At 32.9% G+C, this 18,203-nt stretch overlaps 1 protein-coding gene and 1 non-coding gene across 2 annotated transcripts; both read right to left on the bottom strand.

Moving 5' to 3' along the window:
* Positions 1-1,583: 1,583 nt before the first annotated feature.
* On the bottom strand, positions 1,584-3,168 carry LOC8282744 (LOB domain-containing protein 15). The gene is made up of 3 exons (XM_002517674.4): positions 2,834-3,168; positions 2,475-2,736; positions 1,584-2,331 (listed from the first exon to the last, which is right to left on the bottom strand). The coding sequence occupies exons 1-3, from the start codon at positions 2,845-2,847 to the stop codon at positions 1,906-1,908; spliced, it is 702 nt and encodes a 233-aa protein (XP_002517720.1). The 5' UTR covers positions 2,848-3,168; the 3' UTR covers positions 1,584-1,905.
* Positions 3,169-17,360: 14,192 nt separating this feature from the next.
* On the bottom strand, positions 17,361-17,466 carry LOC112534640. Its single transcript, XR_003078920.2, has one exon. It is a non-coding gene; the product is annotated as a small nucleolar RNA R71 (small nucleolar RNA).
* Between the last annotated feature and the right edge of the window lie 737 nt (positions 17,467-18,203).

Raw genomic sequence — 18,203 nt, 5'->3', positions numbered from 1 at the left:
TGTTACATTTACATTGGTTAAACTGAAGTTGATATCACTTATTCTAGCGAACATGTCAAATAGTTTTTGTAAAATTATTTATTAATTTCTAGGAAACTAATTATTTCCAAAAAGAAAAGGGAAAGGGTGATTGGAAAAGAAAGGAGGCAATAGCTTGAGCGCAGTCTCAATTCAATGTTTCCAACTTTACATAGGATACGTTTTGTCTCCCTCACCAAGCCAAGTTCCTCAAAACAAGCTGACTCAGGGTCTTTAATGGCACAGACAAATATGTAAATGGACACTAAAAGGCTCAGTCAACGGTTATATTCATTTATTATTGGCCACACACACGTGCACATTTGATAAATACACCAAAGTCCATCAAATTGCCATTCTTATAATTAATTCCCCACATTAATATTTAAAATTTAAACTCCATCCGTTTCAGTCAAATTTTGATGCAATTTAATATAATTTTAATTTGTGTTTTGTATAATATTTAGATATCTTTTTACACGGCATGTCCACGTATATTGCCACGTAAAAACTTAAACATTGTTAGGCAACATAAGATTTTAATATACTTTAATAGATATATATTAAATAATTTATTTCATATTATTTAAATATTGTTATATTTAATTTTATTCAACACTAAAGACAACTCAATGACATAAGCACTAAAGCAACTGTTTAAGACCCCTCAATTATGAATATTTTTTATCTATATATTATAATTTAGAAATTAAAAAGTATTTTTATTAAAATAAAGTTGAGAGAAAATCTAAAATTTTAAAAATATAAATTAATAAAACTAAATAGGAATATGAAAAAAATTAGTTGATAAAATTAAAATTGAAAATATAATAGATTGATATACTAGAAATCAACGCTAGTGATAATAACATTGTAATCAACTCTACTAGTTTTGTTATATATTTTCCTCAATAAATAGCAACATTACATAGCTTTTTGTCCTTTTTACTTATTTTTGCTAAATAATTCAAATTCTTTTAAAGAATCTCAATTTTTTTAATAAAATTTCATAATGTGTTTTTTTAATTGTCAGAAATCACACTCCTTTTTTAGTAATTTATTATCTTATATTGAATACGTTAATTTATTTTTTATTTTAAAAATTAAAAAGATTCTCATTTTTAATGACTTGCCTAAGGTCTCCACAGATGTTGAGCCACCCCTGCCAACATCTATGTGGATATTGCCATGTACATGTTAAATATTACTAAAAGATATAAAGCACTTATCTGCTAAGTTGAATCAAAAGTTTAAAAGATATATAAAATTATATTTTAAAATATCTATTAAATTAAATAAGAAATCACATTTGAGATAAGAGATTTTGAGTTTGTATTTTCTTTTTCATGCTATATGAGTTTTTCCTTTATAATAAATATAAGGGAATAATTAACCTTTATTCTGTGGTCCACGTCTAATTGGATCTTCCATAAATTAAAAAATTAAATTACAAATAAAAGTATTATAAATAGGTAAAACTCAGATGTCTAGCTAATTCCTAATTCAATTATCAATTTCACTTGCATTCTTTCAAGTAATAGTCAACATTGAAGGAAGCAGTCAAATATATGAAGAAAACTAAGAAAAATTTAATGTTTCGACACAGCAAATAATGGATGCAAAAATATGAAAGTAGTCGGTCGCCCTTCTTTTTGGAATAATAGTAGAAAAATTATTAAGCAAGAACTAAACCAATTCAGTAGTATAGACACAATATGGAAAGCTTCAAGCCTTTGAAACATGATGCGGAATCGGTTTTGGGCTCGGTGACGGAGATAACAAGGGGTGAGGGTGGCCATGCTCCTCTAACTTTTAAAAACTTTTGACATGGAAATTAACGAGTCATAAAAACTATGGTCTCTATTAAATTAATCAAAATATGGAACATCAACACTGGAAATTAATGGAGCTGTAACCCATTGAGGAAGGTGATGGTGTGTATAGAGTAGATATAGAAGATGAAGAAACAAGAGTAGAAGGAGGTGGTGCCGGTGGTGATGTCGGTGGCGGTGGAGGAGGTGGAGGCGGATGAGTGAGAGTAGGTTTTGATGGTTCAGCAGTAATGGATAACAATGACCCAGAAGAAACTAATGCATCATGAGCAGTGGAGGGGAAGAAGTTACTAGTAGCTTCTCTATACTTGTATTTGATTATCTCAGATCTTACTGCAGTGAGTTCTGCTTGCAATGATTGAATTTGTTGTTGTAAAGCTGAAATTGCACCCATGCAGCCATACACTGGATCTCTTATTCTCAAATTTGCTTCATAAACTAGACTATTTGCTGTATCTGCTCTTTGACTATCAGGCACCTCCTACATATAACCCAGAAATTATATTTAAGAAATAAAGGGAAAAAAATAGAAATAATTGCCTACTTCATCAAGAACAAGAAGCAGACTTCAGAAAAATAATAATAATAGAAACATTATTAAATAGGATTAGGTTATTGTTATACCATTAGCATCTTGGAGACATTGCTTGCACCAAAGACTTTGTGGACAGCAGCAAATTTGCGGGGTTCATGAGGAGAAAAATATGGAGAGAAAGGACACTCTTCAGCACACCTTCTTCTTAAGAGTTTACAAGCAGCGCAAGGTGTAACAGTGTTCAGAAAACCAGGAGGTGGGGTTAATGCATGTCTCCTTCCCATTGGAGGCGATGCATCAGGATCAGATATCTCTCTGTTGAAATTCTTTCCTATCTCATCAAATCTGTCCCTGATAAAACAACAAAAGAAAAAAAAAAAAAGTAATTCTCCATTTAGAGAGGACTGAAAAGAGCATTTCCAATTCTTTGGTGGGTAAATTTCTTTACCTGTCTGTGGACATTCAGGCATGCTAGTTGGTTGTCCAGATCAAGGAGGAGATCTAGCAGAGACAGAGGGAATCAAAAAGGAGAAGAAAAGGAGGAAAATAGAGAGAAATTAAGTGGGTGCTTAAAGGGCAAGGATATTAGGAAAGTAGGTCAAATGTTTTTTATGAAAGAAACAGAAAACAAAAAAGAGTAATAATTAAGAGAGGGAAAAAATGAAGCAAATATTCTGATGATTAAGTGATTATTATAGTAGTAGTTAATGCTTGAGGAGGAGGGTTAGCTTGTTGGAAGATGAGTTTGAAGAAAGAGGAGAGAGAGAGAGAGAGAATGCCAGCATTGACAATGGCTAGCTTGCTCACGTGTGAGATTTTCTGCTATTGACTTTGAAAGCAGCCACATGAAATTAATAGCTGGGCTTGCTTATTATGACTTCATTATTGCTAGCAGAACCGGCCGAAAGGCCAGTTTAACCATGAACTGGCTCAAAACTGGCCCGATCAAGTTATGAGCCAATCTTAATCGACTGTTTTAATTTGGAGAATTTTCAAAAGTAACCAAAAAATAATAAAATATATTAGTCCATGTTTAGAATTCTTTCAAAAATACTGTATTTAGCTTCTAAAATATCATTTTATACCGTGTTTTGTATAGAAACCAAAACTACACCAAGTTATGCTTATACTCTAACGATTTCTTTCAAATAATGATATAAAAGTATTATATCATATTCATATTATTTTTCCAATCAATTCCAAACTAAAATCGACTATTATATGTAAAAAATTTGAAAATAAATAGGTGTTTTATTCTTTCAAAGAAATCTGATTATTAATAAAAACAAAATTTATTTCAACAGATTTTTTATTTTATTTTATCGATATAGAGTGAAATTTGATAAATCGGACTATTAAAGGAGGTTTTTACTAGTTTAAAGTATTTTTTTATTGATTTTTAAAGATCAAATCTAAAAGTTTGAAATAAAATAAAATCCAAAAAATTGGTGTATATTTTTTGCAAAAATACAAAACATGGTATACCTTTATATACAAATGGTATATGTTAACAAAAGTTAGAATTCTTTTTAAAAAATATTAAAAATCATTAATATTAAGTTACAAATTGAATTTACATTAGGCTAAATTTTTTTAATGATATAATTTATTTTACATATAACTCAATTTTTTTATAAATGTACAGTAAAAAGTATATGTTAGGTATATATTGAGTATATGTTAATCACAATTTCTATTTTATTTAATCAAAATATTCTAATTTCTTAAAACCATTTTTCAGTAGCAAAGATATAATACCAGTTTTTAATTAATTGATTTGGTTAAGGTTTATATATAATAACACTCACTATTATTAAGAAATTAAAAAAATATTATTATGACAATCATTTTATTTTTTTATATTTCAATGAAATTATTAAATATTTTTTTACAGTATAATATAATTAAAAAAAATAGTTGCAAATGAGATTCATCCTACAAAATATGAAATACATTGAATATATATTTGATATATGAAAATACTATACATATATATATATATATATATATCAAATATAGAAAATTATATTTCAAAAATTAATATACATTATACTTATTTTAGTATATGTTGCATATATTTATAGTATTCTTCAAATATGTACACATTTTAAAAAGAGACTAAAAGTAATAACAAATGGTATACGCTCAACAAAATATAGTATAGATTAACTATATATTTGGTATCTACAATTATTTTAATTATATAAATTGCAAATTTATAAAAATAAAAAGTTGACTCTTAAAAAATAGTATACATTATATTTATTTTATTATATACTGGGATAAAGAATATATGTTAGGTAACTTTTAATCAAAATTTCAATTTATTAGTAATGGATATAATACCAGTATTCATGCCATATAATGGAATATATTCAATTTATTTTAATATATTCCTTATATAGCGTACTTACTATTTTTGCATCTTTAGATTCAAGTAAAATTTACAGCAAAAAGTATACATTTCATAGATTGTGGTATATTTTTCATATATATTTGGTATATATATATAGTATATAAATAGTATTTGAAATTATTTTTTATTTTATGTTTTATAACTTTAGTATCTATGCACCTATAAATTTGGCTATTATTAAAAAAATTTCACTAATTTCTTAAAACAACATATTATTAAATATCACCAGTGCAAAATATAATCTCATTTAATCAAATTTATTAACCAGCTTAAATAATGATTTCATTGCATGTTCTTATATAGATAACACTATTACAATAAAAAAATTGAATTAAATTGAATAACTAGTTAGTAGGTCTTGAATTAATACTCTGTGACATCTTCTTTCTTTAATAGTTATATAATAACTCACTTACTTTTTCTTTGATCGTGTATAAATTCATTTTCATTCTTTACTATATACTTTGGAAAAATAGAATTGAAAATGAAACAATGATATCTACACCACTACATATTAAAGTTTCTAGTATATCAAAATAACAAAATCACAAACAAAATTTTCTCTTCTTAAAATTATATGAAAATAATATCTATATACATATTTTAGTATCTGTTGTGTATGTATATAGTATATGTATACTTTTCAGATTTAATATCAAACCCATCAGCACCACACCCATTAACACCATCACATTAAAAGAAAAAAAATATTATTTAGGAAATTCATCAAGGACCTTAGGTGCATGTTCAAATATCAGTTGCATAATCTATTTCTCTAATTTTTCAATATTAGAAGGGTAAATCACTACACTTCTTATTAAATTACTAAAATTTGACATTCTAAAAACACAATTAACGACAAATCAAAAGAATCTAATATTTTTTTTTCTACCATTAACAAATTAAAAACTTATAAATTCCTTTCAAGTTAGTAAAAAGCTCATATTAACAAGAGAATTAAACACTTATTGTATCCTAAATTCAATTATAAAATATATTTGCCTTATTTATTATCATCTAATTTCAAAAAGTGTATAATAAACCTGAAAATTTTTATCCCCTCTAAATGCTTTAAAAAACGCCATGGTTTACATTTCCATAGTTAGAATGATTTGAAAAGGCACTTATCCCTCATGGCACACCTATGCTCAAAGATACAAACTTCATTAAATGAATATAGAGACTATTGTATGTATAGATTAAAGAAAATAAGGGTGTTCTATTTATCTTAACCTTCATTCTTCTTATCTTTTTCACACATGCAGAGAATAAATTAGAAAAATAAGAAGAGTGGTAATGTGTAGAAAAAGAGGAATAATATCATAACGAAAAAGAGATAAATAAAAAGAGCTTCCTTCCATACAACCCCTAAAAAAATAAAAGAAAAGTTTATAGTATTATTTTTTAAATATGAGTTGTGTATATTTGAAAAGAAAAAAATTTCATCATATAAATAATATTGTTTCAAAAAAGTCAATATTTTGTATAATTTTCTCTTTTAATTTAAAGAAAATTATATTATATACTGCTTTTATAAAAGATATCTTTTATACGATGCTTGTTTCTTTTTCTTCATTTATACAGTACGTCTATTTTATTTTTACCTTTTTTATTTCTTTTTATTTCTTTTCTACTGTTACTCGGGCCTTCTTTTTCCTTTTCATTCCTTCTTTTCATTTTTGATTTCTCTTTCAAACAAATCACACTTTTATTTCTCTACGTTATCTTAAATTCTCCTTAATAATTGCACCATTTCTAATCTTTTTCACTTAAATTTTCTCTCTTCTTAATCAATTCTTCCTTAAAGCTATAAAGCTATGGAATACGTACAATTTGCAGTTACTTCGTAATACTAAAATAAATAAAATGGATATCAAAAAATAGTTTCAGATACTAGTTCTCGATACTAATCATGTATATCAAATATTATCGAATGAATACCAAACATATACTAAACATCTATCACCAATTGAATACCATAAGACTTATAAAAATATATACCCAAAATTGATAAAAACATATATTATTTTGAAAAAAAAAAGTATATCTAATATATATCACCATTATTTTTTAAATAAATTTAAACATATAGTATTTTTGAAAGAAAAAATTTGGTAGTAAAATAATATTTTTAGCATTTTTTTAAGTTTCTGAAAAATTCATATAATTACGAATCGGTCTTAATTTATAAGAAAGAAAACTCGGTTAAGGTTCACTATCCATTAAACTTGAACTGATATGAATCTACCGACGGAATGGACCAACTCAACCCTTAGGCATATATAAAAAGAGAGAGAATTTCGGATTCTAACGTTGTTTAGGGATTTATTTTTACTTTAATATGCCAAAAATAATAAAAATATGTTTTCTAGAAGATTTAATTGATAATTATTCAAATTTTTAATAATTTTCATGATTTATTCAATATTTATTTTTCAACACTTTTGATAAGTCTAAAAATATTATTGATAATTATTAAACAACTGAAGAGACATATTTCTAGGCTTCTAAGGTTTCCTCCATCATTCTATATAAATAGAAAAGGACATCCTAAGCCAAAAGGTTAACAATTATCAACAGAGAATGACAGTAAATTTCTAGGCAATACGCACAAACTCCTAAAAATCAAACATAGCCAAAACACTCTAAATTCCTACCTAATCTTTAATTCAACCTCCTCCTCAACATCTGAGACTCGAGGATCTACACAATACGGTGACAGCCTGAGAGTTTGAAAACACTCATATCATTATGTTTCTTCTTCTTTTTCAATTTCTTTATGATTAGTAACATGTTAGGTTTATTGCATGATTAATAACATGTTAGGTTTATGTTTCTTAATGACTGTTTTATATGATCTGTGTGATTAAATTTAGGATCAAACATGACTTTCCATAATCTCTATGATGTTTATAGTTCCTAGATTTTGAAATAGATAACTTGTTTTCTCTTGAGTTTTCAATCTAATAATTGATAAAATACATGTTAAATTTGTCTTCTTATTGATAATAATCATATGTTTGATTCAAATTATATAGAATTACATGTTTTAGAAATTGTTATGATAAAGAGTGTTTATTTATTATAAGTCTTATTTTTCATCAATTTGGTATTTGTCATAAATTTAGACTTATTTACGTGTTTGTGCATGTTCTAACTGTTCTTCATGTGTTGTCATGCATGTACCTCAGGTGTTTTGGAGCTGAAGCACTAAAGGTTGCAATTTCGGTCTAGGAAACCCTAAAGTCGATCGGCTGTACATAGAACCGATCAGCTCTATAATGTGGCCAAATCGGCTGTTCATCCAACTTGTCCCCTTTTCTGCTGATTTTGAGGTTTTTTTTGCTGCTTTTTGCCAATTTAAGCATGTTTTCAGTTGTTTTCAAGTTACTTGGTTGTAGGAAGGATTGTAATTATTTAGCTTTATCATTTTCCTTTATTTTACTTTATTCTTGCTTTACGTTTCTATAAATGGATGGACAATAAAATTGGACATTTGGACCTAAGGCTTATAATTGGATTTTAGCATGTAACTTGTAGCTCATTAGGGTTTAAGGATAGTAAAATGAGCCTAATCTATAAAATTCATTTAGATTTAGGTGGGCTTTGTTAGATTTAATTAATGAATTAACTCATTTAGATTAGAAGAACTGAATTGAGTCTTGGCATGTAAATCATAGCCTACTTAGGATAATTACTTGGTAATTAAAAGTATAATTTGGAATTGGGCTAGACTATGTGGGTCTCTTTATACATAATGGAATAATTAACTTAGGCTAATCATATAAATTAGAAATTAGGCAAAATCTAAAAGGGGCTAGACTTAGGTTGACCTCACATGTTGTAATACTTGATGTGTAGAATATATTGCTGCACTTATAGGGAACATGTTATTAATGAAATTGAAAGTAGGAATATACAAATAAGAAAGTTGGCTTTCGGATCAGTCTCTGAATGTGGTGAAGCTTACTTATGGAATAGTATACTACTCAATTAGTAAAGTGTCCTGGAAAATTACCCGGGTAGTGACTCTTTTTCTTTGCGCTAGTCTTTATGACTAGATAGCGTATTCTCGATTAGGTTGAAAAATCTTACAGTATCGTAGTCGCTAGAGACACTTAGGTGCGCGCCTGAAACCGTTGCCCACAGGATTGGTTAACAATAGGACAAGAAAAGAGTTGTTTGCCCTTATTAACCAAGAAAGGAGATTTCAATTGGTGAATTAAAAGAAGGATGAAAATTAAGATTTTGCTAAAAAGATAGAGAACGAGTAGAGAGGAAAGAACACATGAATTTATAGTGGTTCGGGTGTTAACAAACCCTATATCTATTCCCCAATCCTCAATTGGGTATTCACTATACTTTTAATCTTTACAAATTGAGTTTTCACAAGCTCACCCCTAACTTAGTATTTTTGGGCTGATACAAAACCTTATAACTTGTGTTTTATGGCTAACACACAGCCTTTACAAGAGTTTCGCCTAGGCTAAATCTCAAATCCAAACCCAAGTATTTTGGCTAACACTCAAACCTCACTATAGCATTCAAGTTTTTACAACAACTAAGATTGTTAGAATTAATTACAAGAAGAGAGAGAATTGAATGCACAATAATATAGGCTAATAGGGTTGTTGATCAATCATTAAAGGTCATTTAAGGTAATTTTTATTCCCTAAAAACCTCAAGGAGTCATTACCCACACAACTCCATAATCTTATCAAAATTTGCTTTAGGATAGTGCATTAAATGCACTGTCAGAGTGCAAATCACAATCGCACTTCTTGTGTCACGATCGCGGATTATGAAAATCCTCGAACGACTATCTAACGTGGCAATAAGACATTGGTTGCTTTTAAAGTGATTGTTGGTAGTTTGTAACAGTCATTAAATCTTATGAAGTTACGCCTGCTTGTGGTGCAGTTGTGATTCTTAATCTTGCAAGCCTTTCATTTCTACCTTGAAAATCTTTATTTTTGTGGTCGCGCCTGACTTGGTGTGATCGCACTTTGTGACTTAAGTCTTCAAAACATTCTATCCTCAAACTTTCTATTTTTATAGTTATGTCTATATATGGTGCAATCGCGATTTTGAGGCATACTTGGATTCTTTGCTTTGATCAAGCTACAATAATAAAACTCAAGGAGACATTAGATCAAGACCTCAATTTTTGTGTTAGAATCAAAATTAAGGACTTGTGCTTTCTGACAAAGTATCTAGGCTAACAATCTCCCCATTTGGTTTTGACAAACAAATTGAGTTTTAAAAATAAAGATAAAATAATAAGGCTTTACTTCATATTTAAAAATAATAAACTCCCCCTAAAGCCTTTCTCCTCCTCAAGTATTGCATATATGTTATCTTTTGATCCTTAACTTTCACATATATATTTCTCTCTCCCCATATGTCAATATTTAAAAGATTAAAGGGAGAAAATAAATAAAGAGTGAGTAAAAAGATTAGACCAAAGAGATAAGGAACAACAATTTCATTAATTGAACATGTAGAATTACAAGTGCACATGGAAAGGGACTAATGGACAAGAAAGAAATAAGGGAAAAAAGGAAACAACTAAACAAAATATAAAATATAAAATACAAATGATATGAGAGAAGAATGGCTCTAAAGATCTTGAGAACTACTTGATTCCTCTCCATTTTCTTTCTCCTCCTCATTACAATCATTATTTGAGAACAGCCAAGAATCCATATGGCAAAAGGCAAGTCCATGGTACTTTTGCATCTCAATGAAATTCTCATGAACATACTTAAGAAGCCTATAAACATTTTCAACCTATATTGCTTATGTAGCGGAATTATTAGCTCACAATATAATCGAAGGAGACGACCCTTGGGATATGGAGTTTCTTGATGAAAATCTAAAGTCAATCGAGATTCAATAATAAAAGGTGTACTTTAATGGAGCAGTGAATGCAAGAGTTGCAGGGTTAGGAGTAGTTCATATCACGACGGAAGGATTAATGCTGCCAATGGCCATTGATGTAACACCCGGAATTTTTCTTTAATAATGATAATATTAATAATAATTAATAAATGAGTTTTTATTTAAATTAATTTTATTTTATTTTTAATTGGTTTAAATTGGAATGATTTAAATGAAATTTTAATGCTAGAAAAATAAGGGAGTTATTTTCTATATCCAATTAATATGATTTTAACAAATTAATTAAGTAAATTCTTTAGAAAATAAATTATATTTTTGGTTATTCAATTTTCCTCAAATGAATATATGAATTAAAATTCTATATTGAGAGTTATGAAAGAATTAGTAAATAATATTTTTATAAAAGAATTATCGAGGAATGATAAATTTTAATTAGCAAATGGTGTTAATTTTAATCGAAAAATATTTAGCAAATTGATTAATTAAATTAATTGTGTGTTAGGATTAAATTGGAAATTTAGTTTGGAATAAGGATTTAAAATATAATTTTATTAATATGGAATTTTAATAAAAATTTGTATCTTTGGTATTTTTGTAATTAAATATGTCGGCAAGGACTTTTTGATAATTTCACATTTAAAAGCAAGGGTAAATATATAATTATATATTTTCAGTAATTCTGTTTTAGCCTAAATTAAATAACTAGGGGCTTAATTGAAAAGCTAAAAAAAAGTTTAAGGGTTAATTGAAAATTTTACAAGACAAAATTGTTAGTAATTAAGAAGTTGAGGAACTAAATGGTGAAGAAGGAAAGTTGAGGGACCAAATATCGATAATGAATGAAAGAAAAGAAAAGAAGAAAAGAAGGAAGAGGAAGAAGATGTCGAGGGAGAGAGAGAAGGAGGAGGATTGGCGCGGCGTCTGTGGCGACCGTGGGAGCCGTCGGAAGTGCAGCAGAGGCCAGCGAGCTCGGTGGAGAAGGCGGCAGCAACTCCGGCGGCGTCAGGTGGCAGCAATTAGGCGGAAAGGGGGCAGCAGCTTCTCGCCGTCGTTGTGGTCGTCTTTGGCAGCCATTTTGGGTGGTTCTGGTCTCAAAATGACCAGCAACCAGCGAGCTTTCTTCTTTGCCCATCATCTCCCCTTAAGGCTGCCAGAATTGCAAGATCCAGCAAGGTGAAAAGAGTAGAGGCAACCGGCATTTTTTGGCTTTTCCGGTGAGCTCTAGCGAGGGATGGATGATCAGAGGCATATTCGGACTCTCCTCAGCTCAAGCTTTCCAATAGCACCGGTCTCGTGGCGATCGGATTTCGTTTGAAAATCGATGGCCGAGATCGTCCGTAAATCTCTTCGGATGATCGAGGGTCGAATCGAAAGATCGAAAGCTGGAATCGTTATCAGCGCGTCGTTTCGAGTCCGTTGGTGTGTTTGGATCGTCGATCGGACTCCGGCAGCTGGAGGCGAGTTGAACGAGCGATCAAGCGTCTCGGTAATTCTTTGGCCCGTTTAGAATTTATTGGTAAAAATTTATGTGTTTATTGAAATATGTTGAGTATTAGAATTATTGTTAGTTAAAATAAATAGTTTGTCGGACTGTCTACCATTAGTCGTGTTTTGTGATGTGTGGTGGAGTCGGAAAAAATAATGAAGTCTTGGGGACCCGACTCCAGTTACAATAAATTGTGAAAATTTTAAAGTATTTTCTGGCAGGTCCTGAACTCGTTATTCGGCGTGTAAACATCCGTGTTTAGGGGAGGTTCTGCCAAATTTTCAGTAGAATTTATCCAAGTCGAAGTTTTAGACAGTCAGTCCTAGGAATCTAGACCTAAGGTTAATTGTCAAATGTTTTAATGTTATTGATCAAATTATTTTCCGTGATTAGATAATCTGTCAGTTCGGCTCACTCCATCCGAGGTATCGGAGCAGAGCTAGGAGATTGTCAAAGCTGTGAGTTAAAGTCATATATCTGTTCACGTGTCATGCTAAGATTTTTATGTGATGGTTCTAATTAAATAATTTAATGTTTTAAATAGTTATTTAATTACTATTCATATATGTTTCATTTACTGCATTATGGTTTGTGTTTTCGTATTGACTCGGGACGGGACGGCTGTAGAACATGCTAGTTGATGAATTGCACTAGTATGAATCAGAGACGGAAAATAAAGGGGTAAAGGTTTGTAAATTTTTTTAAAAGGTAAATTTAGGACTTGCCGTGGTCGAGCATCGCTCTCTAGGCTAAGTAGAGTGAGTTTGCCGAAGTAAAGGTCCCTGGTCGAGCATTGCTCTCTAGGCGCCGGCTTATTTAGAAACCTAAGTGACCAGACTGGAGTTAAGGACCCTAGTCGAGCTTCGCTCTCTAGGCGCCAGTCTTATTAGAGTAAGAGAGCCGAAAGGCTAAGACTGATAGTGATAATTAAGTGACCGGACTGGAGTTAAGGACCCTGGTCGAGCTTCGCTCTCTGGGCGACAGTTCTGTTGGAATGAGAGAGTCTAGATGTTAGTGTGGGATTAGGGTTCTACTGAAGTACTCTATCCCGTAGTATGTGAAAGTTATTTTATTTTATTTTATTTAAGCATGGCATGACACGTATATTTTTGCATGACTTAATGTTTATTTCAAACTAAATAAACGTGTTATGGAAGTGTTTGTAATTATTTTTAGATGTATGATTTTAACTCACTCTCGAGACTGACAGTCTCAATTTCACTGATTTTTAGGTGATTGTTAGTCTTCCCGCAGTTCTTATCTAGTAACCCGAGTCCTTCATCATCGGGTTGATGTAATTGATTTTGGTATGTTTGACTTGTAAAAATTTTAGATTCTCTGCAGTAGAAATTTTAGACTTATCAGTTGTAATTTTATGTAAATTCGGGTCTTGCCTAATTATGCTAGCAGACCAAATTAAATATGTAGAATTTGATGGTTAAGATTAATTGTGAATCAGTGCTTTGGACTAAGTCCGAATTTTAATTTGTTTGAGTTAGTGAATGGTCAGGCTTACTATAGGATTTGGTGGCCTTATGCCTACCCATTCCCTATTGCCGGTCACGGGCCCACAGGTCGGGTCGTGACAATTAGACTTTAAAGCGACAAATAACATGATGGAGTACAAAATATGTTTATCAGGATTAGAAGCGATCATGGTAGTAGGAGCAAAGCAGTTGATGGTCTACAGGGACTCAATGATGATAATTCAACAAGCTATTGAAAAGTGGAAAGTGAAAGAGGAAAGGTCGAAGCCATATGTCAACTATCTTAAGACTTTGGTTTGCAACTTCTCTAAGTGTTCATTTATACACTTACCACGAGATGAGAACTAGATGGTAGATGCACTGGCTACCCTTTCGTCTATTTGGGAACAACTCCTTATAGCTCCTGATGAAGCCGTTGGTGATTGTAAAATTAGGTGCACCTTGTTATCAGAGAGACCAGATAATGCAAGTCCAGATGGGGCCAGGAGAGAAGCTTTAGTTTTATGATTTGAAGAGATTTTTAAAAGGATGGCTTCGGTTGCAAAGGAAAGGTATGCACTGCGGATCCTATGTCGGGAACTATATCATCCATAAAAGAGAACTATATAAAAGGATGGCTTCGGTTGTCTAGCTCACATGTGTTGCTAAAGCAGAAGTGCAGGTTGTAATGGAAGAGATGCATAAAGGGGCATGCGGGCCTCACATGAAGGACATAGTATTAACCAGAAAGATTATATATCAAGGTTATTACTGGTTAACGATGGAAAAGCATTGTATAACTTTAATAAGGAAATATCGTGAGTGTCAGCTCTACAATGACTTGATTCACATTGCCCGGCTGAACTTCACAACCTAACATCTCCATGGCCTTTTACAGCTTGGGGAATCGACATCATTGGAGAGATAAAGCCTACTTAAAACGGTCATAGGTACATAGTTGTGGCAATCAACTATTTCTCTAAGTGGGTTGAGGCTAAATCATTCACTACTGTATGGCAAGGCGGATGGCTAGGTTTATAGAGACGATCATGATCTGTAGGTATAGGGTCATGCACCACGTTATGACAGATAAAGGCGTGTAATTCATGAGTGAGACATCAGACCTATTAGCAGAATATAAGATTAAAAATTTATCTTCTCCGTACAGACCTCAAACGAATGGAACGTTAGAAGCAATCAACAAGAATCTAAAGAAAATACTCTCGAAGATGGTATGGAATCATAAGGATTGGTCATTTTGGTTACCCTTCGCACTTTAAGGATACCAGACAATTGAGTGGACGTAGATAGGATAGATTCCATATTCTATGGTTTATAGAACTGAAGCGGTCTTACCAGTTAAGTTGGAACTGAAACGGTCTTGCCAGTTAAGTTGGAACTGAAATCTTTGAGGGTTGTATTGGAGGCTAAAATACCAGAATACCAGTGGGTCTGACAGAGATACCAGCAATTGGCTCTGATTGATGAAAATAGGATGAAAGCCCTTTACCACATGCAGTTGTATCAAAAACGGATAGCTAGGGTGATAAGCATCATACTACACATGTTTTCATGCCCGATTGTTCACATTTTTATGCATGATTATCCCGTTTTATGCTAGAATCACCTGTCTTTTGTTTTCCTTTTCGTTTCAGGTCATTTTCGAAGGACACCATCAGTAATCAAGGGAAATACGTGGGATTACGGAGCAAAATCCATCAAATTGGGCGAGAACAAGCACCCCGAGGGTTGAGCACGGCCTGGACTCCGGCCGTGCTGAATTATCAAGAGGCTATCCCTAATTGTGCCATTTCAGCATGCCTTTCGTAGCCACCACGGCCTCCAGCACGGCCTGTGGTGGATCAGCACCGCCTTGGGCACGGCCTGTGGTGGCTCAGCACAACAGACTCCACAGATTGACCTGACTGGACTCGGCGTCTTGAATCAAGACCTGACTGGACTCGGCCGTCTTGAATCAACTATATAGGCGATTTTGAATTCTAATTGAAGAAGACGATTTTTGGACTCAATTCCAAGACACACACTTAATCAAATATTTCCTATACCTCAATTGTAGACCTGGAGAGATCAATTTTCATCAATTGAAGGGGGGATTCCACTTATTCCAACATCGAATTGAAGATCAAGACAAACTTTGGGAGCATTCAAGAGGCAACTAGGGTTTGAGATTTTGAATTTGCAAATTTAGGGTTTCTCATTCAGCTTGAAAGAGAAGGGTGTACATACCTTTAATTTGTTTTTCCTTATTTTGTTCTTTAATTGCTTTGACTATGAACATGAGCGGCCTAGATCTTTTGAATCCATTAGGGTTCACCTTTATTGATGGATTATGCTTAATTGTTAGTTTTTTATAATTGTCATTCTTGCAATCTTCTTGCTATTCAGTGAATAAAAGTTTGATGCGAGTTAATTTGAGACGTTGGATTAATTGTTTATTAGGTTGTTTCTTGACATTGAGAAATGCTTGTTACAACTGGATTTTGAATAGTAAGGACTGGTAGTTAACACTTAGAGATGAGGTTGATTTACTCGCCGGATTAAGAACTAACAACTCTTAATAGTCTTAAATCATACTTAATGCTAATTTGTAGTAATCCGATAGGAAGAGATTCCATTAGGTTAGTGCAGTTTAGGAATCCGATAAGCTCGAGAGAGGAACCGGGATTCAATTCAGGATTTAGGCACGGGTAAGCAAGATCGGCAATCCATAAAATTCATCTTTAGAATTCCATCACTTAGGCTCCCTTTTGGATTTATTTCTCTCTTTACAATTGTCTTTTAATTGTCCATTGTTGTCCTTCATTTACTTAATTGCACTCATAACCATTAGCTGGTATGTTAGAACTTTCACACCCTATTTCGGACTAGATAACATAGCGGTAGTAACTCTAGGTTCACCCGATCTCCAGGGATACGACCTTGATACTCACTAGTGCTAGGCTGCATCGGTAGGTTCACTGCCTTAGGTGTAGGTTGCATAAAGAACCCATCAAGTTTTTGGCGCCGTTGCCGGTGAACTAGAGTGAATTGTTTTTGTGTTAATTTAGTCATTATTTGTTTTATTCATTTATTCTTTAATTCTATTATTATTTATTATTATATTATTTTTGTTGATCGGTGGTTGTGTGGACTTTCGGTTTCAGGTAGTTTATGACCAGGAGCTCAAACTCGAATCTTGTAGAGCCTCTATCTGATCCAGAACGTTCCCTCAGACTCTTAAGGAAGAGGTTGCAATTAGAAGAGGAGGAGATTGAGGTTGAGATACCTGTGGATAGACTAGACACGATGGAAAACCATGACCCCCACGTTGATGAGGATCAGAGGACGATGTACGAGTTTGCTCGACCATCTTTGGATGGGACGAAAACTAGTATAGTCGAGACCACTGGCGGCCAACAATTTTGAGATAAAGGCCAATGTTATCCGGATGATCCAACAAAGCGTGCAGTTTGGAGGATTGCCCAGCGAGGATCCCAATGCACATATCTCCAACTTTTTGGAGATTTGTGACACATTCAAAATTAATGGAACAACCGATGATGCCATTCGGCTGAGATTGTTTCCATTTTCCTTGAGGGACAGAGCAAAGAGATGGTTGCAATCTCTTCCACAATGAGCGATCACTACCGGAAGGCGTTGGTACGAAAAATTTTTATATAAGTATTTTCCTCCCGCTAAAACCGCTAAACTTAGAAATGACATATCTTCTTTTGTGCGGTTTGATGATGAAAGCATGTCGATGCATGGGAGAGATTTAAAGATCTTTTGAGATGCCGCCCACATCACGGATTGCCGGTGTGGATGCAGTTCGGACCTTCTACGGGTTGAACCTCGCAACAAGGCGATGGTGGATGTTTGCAGGTGGGCGCTAAACAAGAGACGCCCGAGCAAGCTCAGAACTTGATAGAGGAAATGGCCATGAACAACTATCAATGGCAATCCTCTAGGAACCGACCAGGAAGACAAGGAGTGGTCAACCAAGTGGACTCTACAGCAGCCTTGGCAGCTCAAGTGGAGCTTCTAGCCAAGAAGATCGACCAACTCCGGATCTTGGGTTCACGCGTGAGCGTTGGGCTGCGAGTTTTGTGGTGGCCGCATTCTGTCGAATCATGCGAGGTATGTTCTTCATCTTCTATTAGTTTTCCATCTAATTCTACTATATCTTCTGATGTTGAACAGGTTGATTATATGGGGAATGCCCCAAGACAGCAGAATAACCCCTACAGCAATACATACAACCCTGGATGGCGCAATCACCCCAATTTCAGTTGGAGGAACAATAATGCCCAGGGTCCGCCAGGTTTCCAAAGACTTCATCAACAGCCACGAACAACCACCGGGCTCGCACAAGCTCCTCCTCCCAAGAAAAGAAGTCAAATTTAGAGGAGCTCATGATGAAGTTTATGACATCTACGAAACAAGATTCCAGTGACCGATAGTGCACTTAGGAATCAGCAGGCCTCGATTCAGAACTTGGAGACTCAAATTGGCCAAATTTCTAAGATGCTTTCAGAGAGACCTTCAGGAT

Source organism: Ricinus communis, chromosome 2, assembly GCF_019578655.1.
Source record: "Ricinus communis isolate WT05 ecotype wild-type chromosome 2, ASM1957865v1, whole genome shotgun sequence".
Classification (NCBI taxonomy): Eukaryota; Viridiplantae; Streptophyta; class Magnoliopsida; order Malpighiales; family Euphorbiaceae; genus Ricinus; species Ricinus communis.
This window is presented reverse-complemented; position numbering and strand designations above follow the sequence as displayed.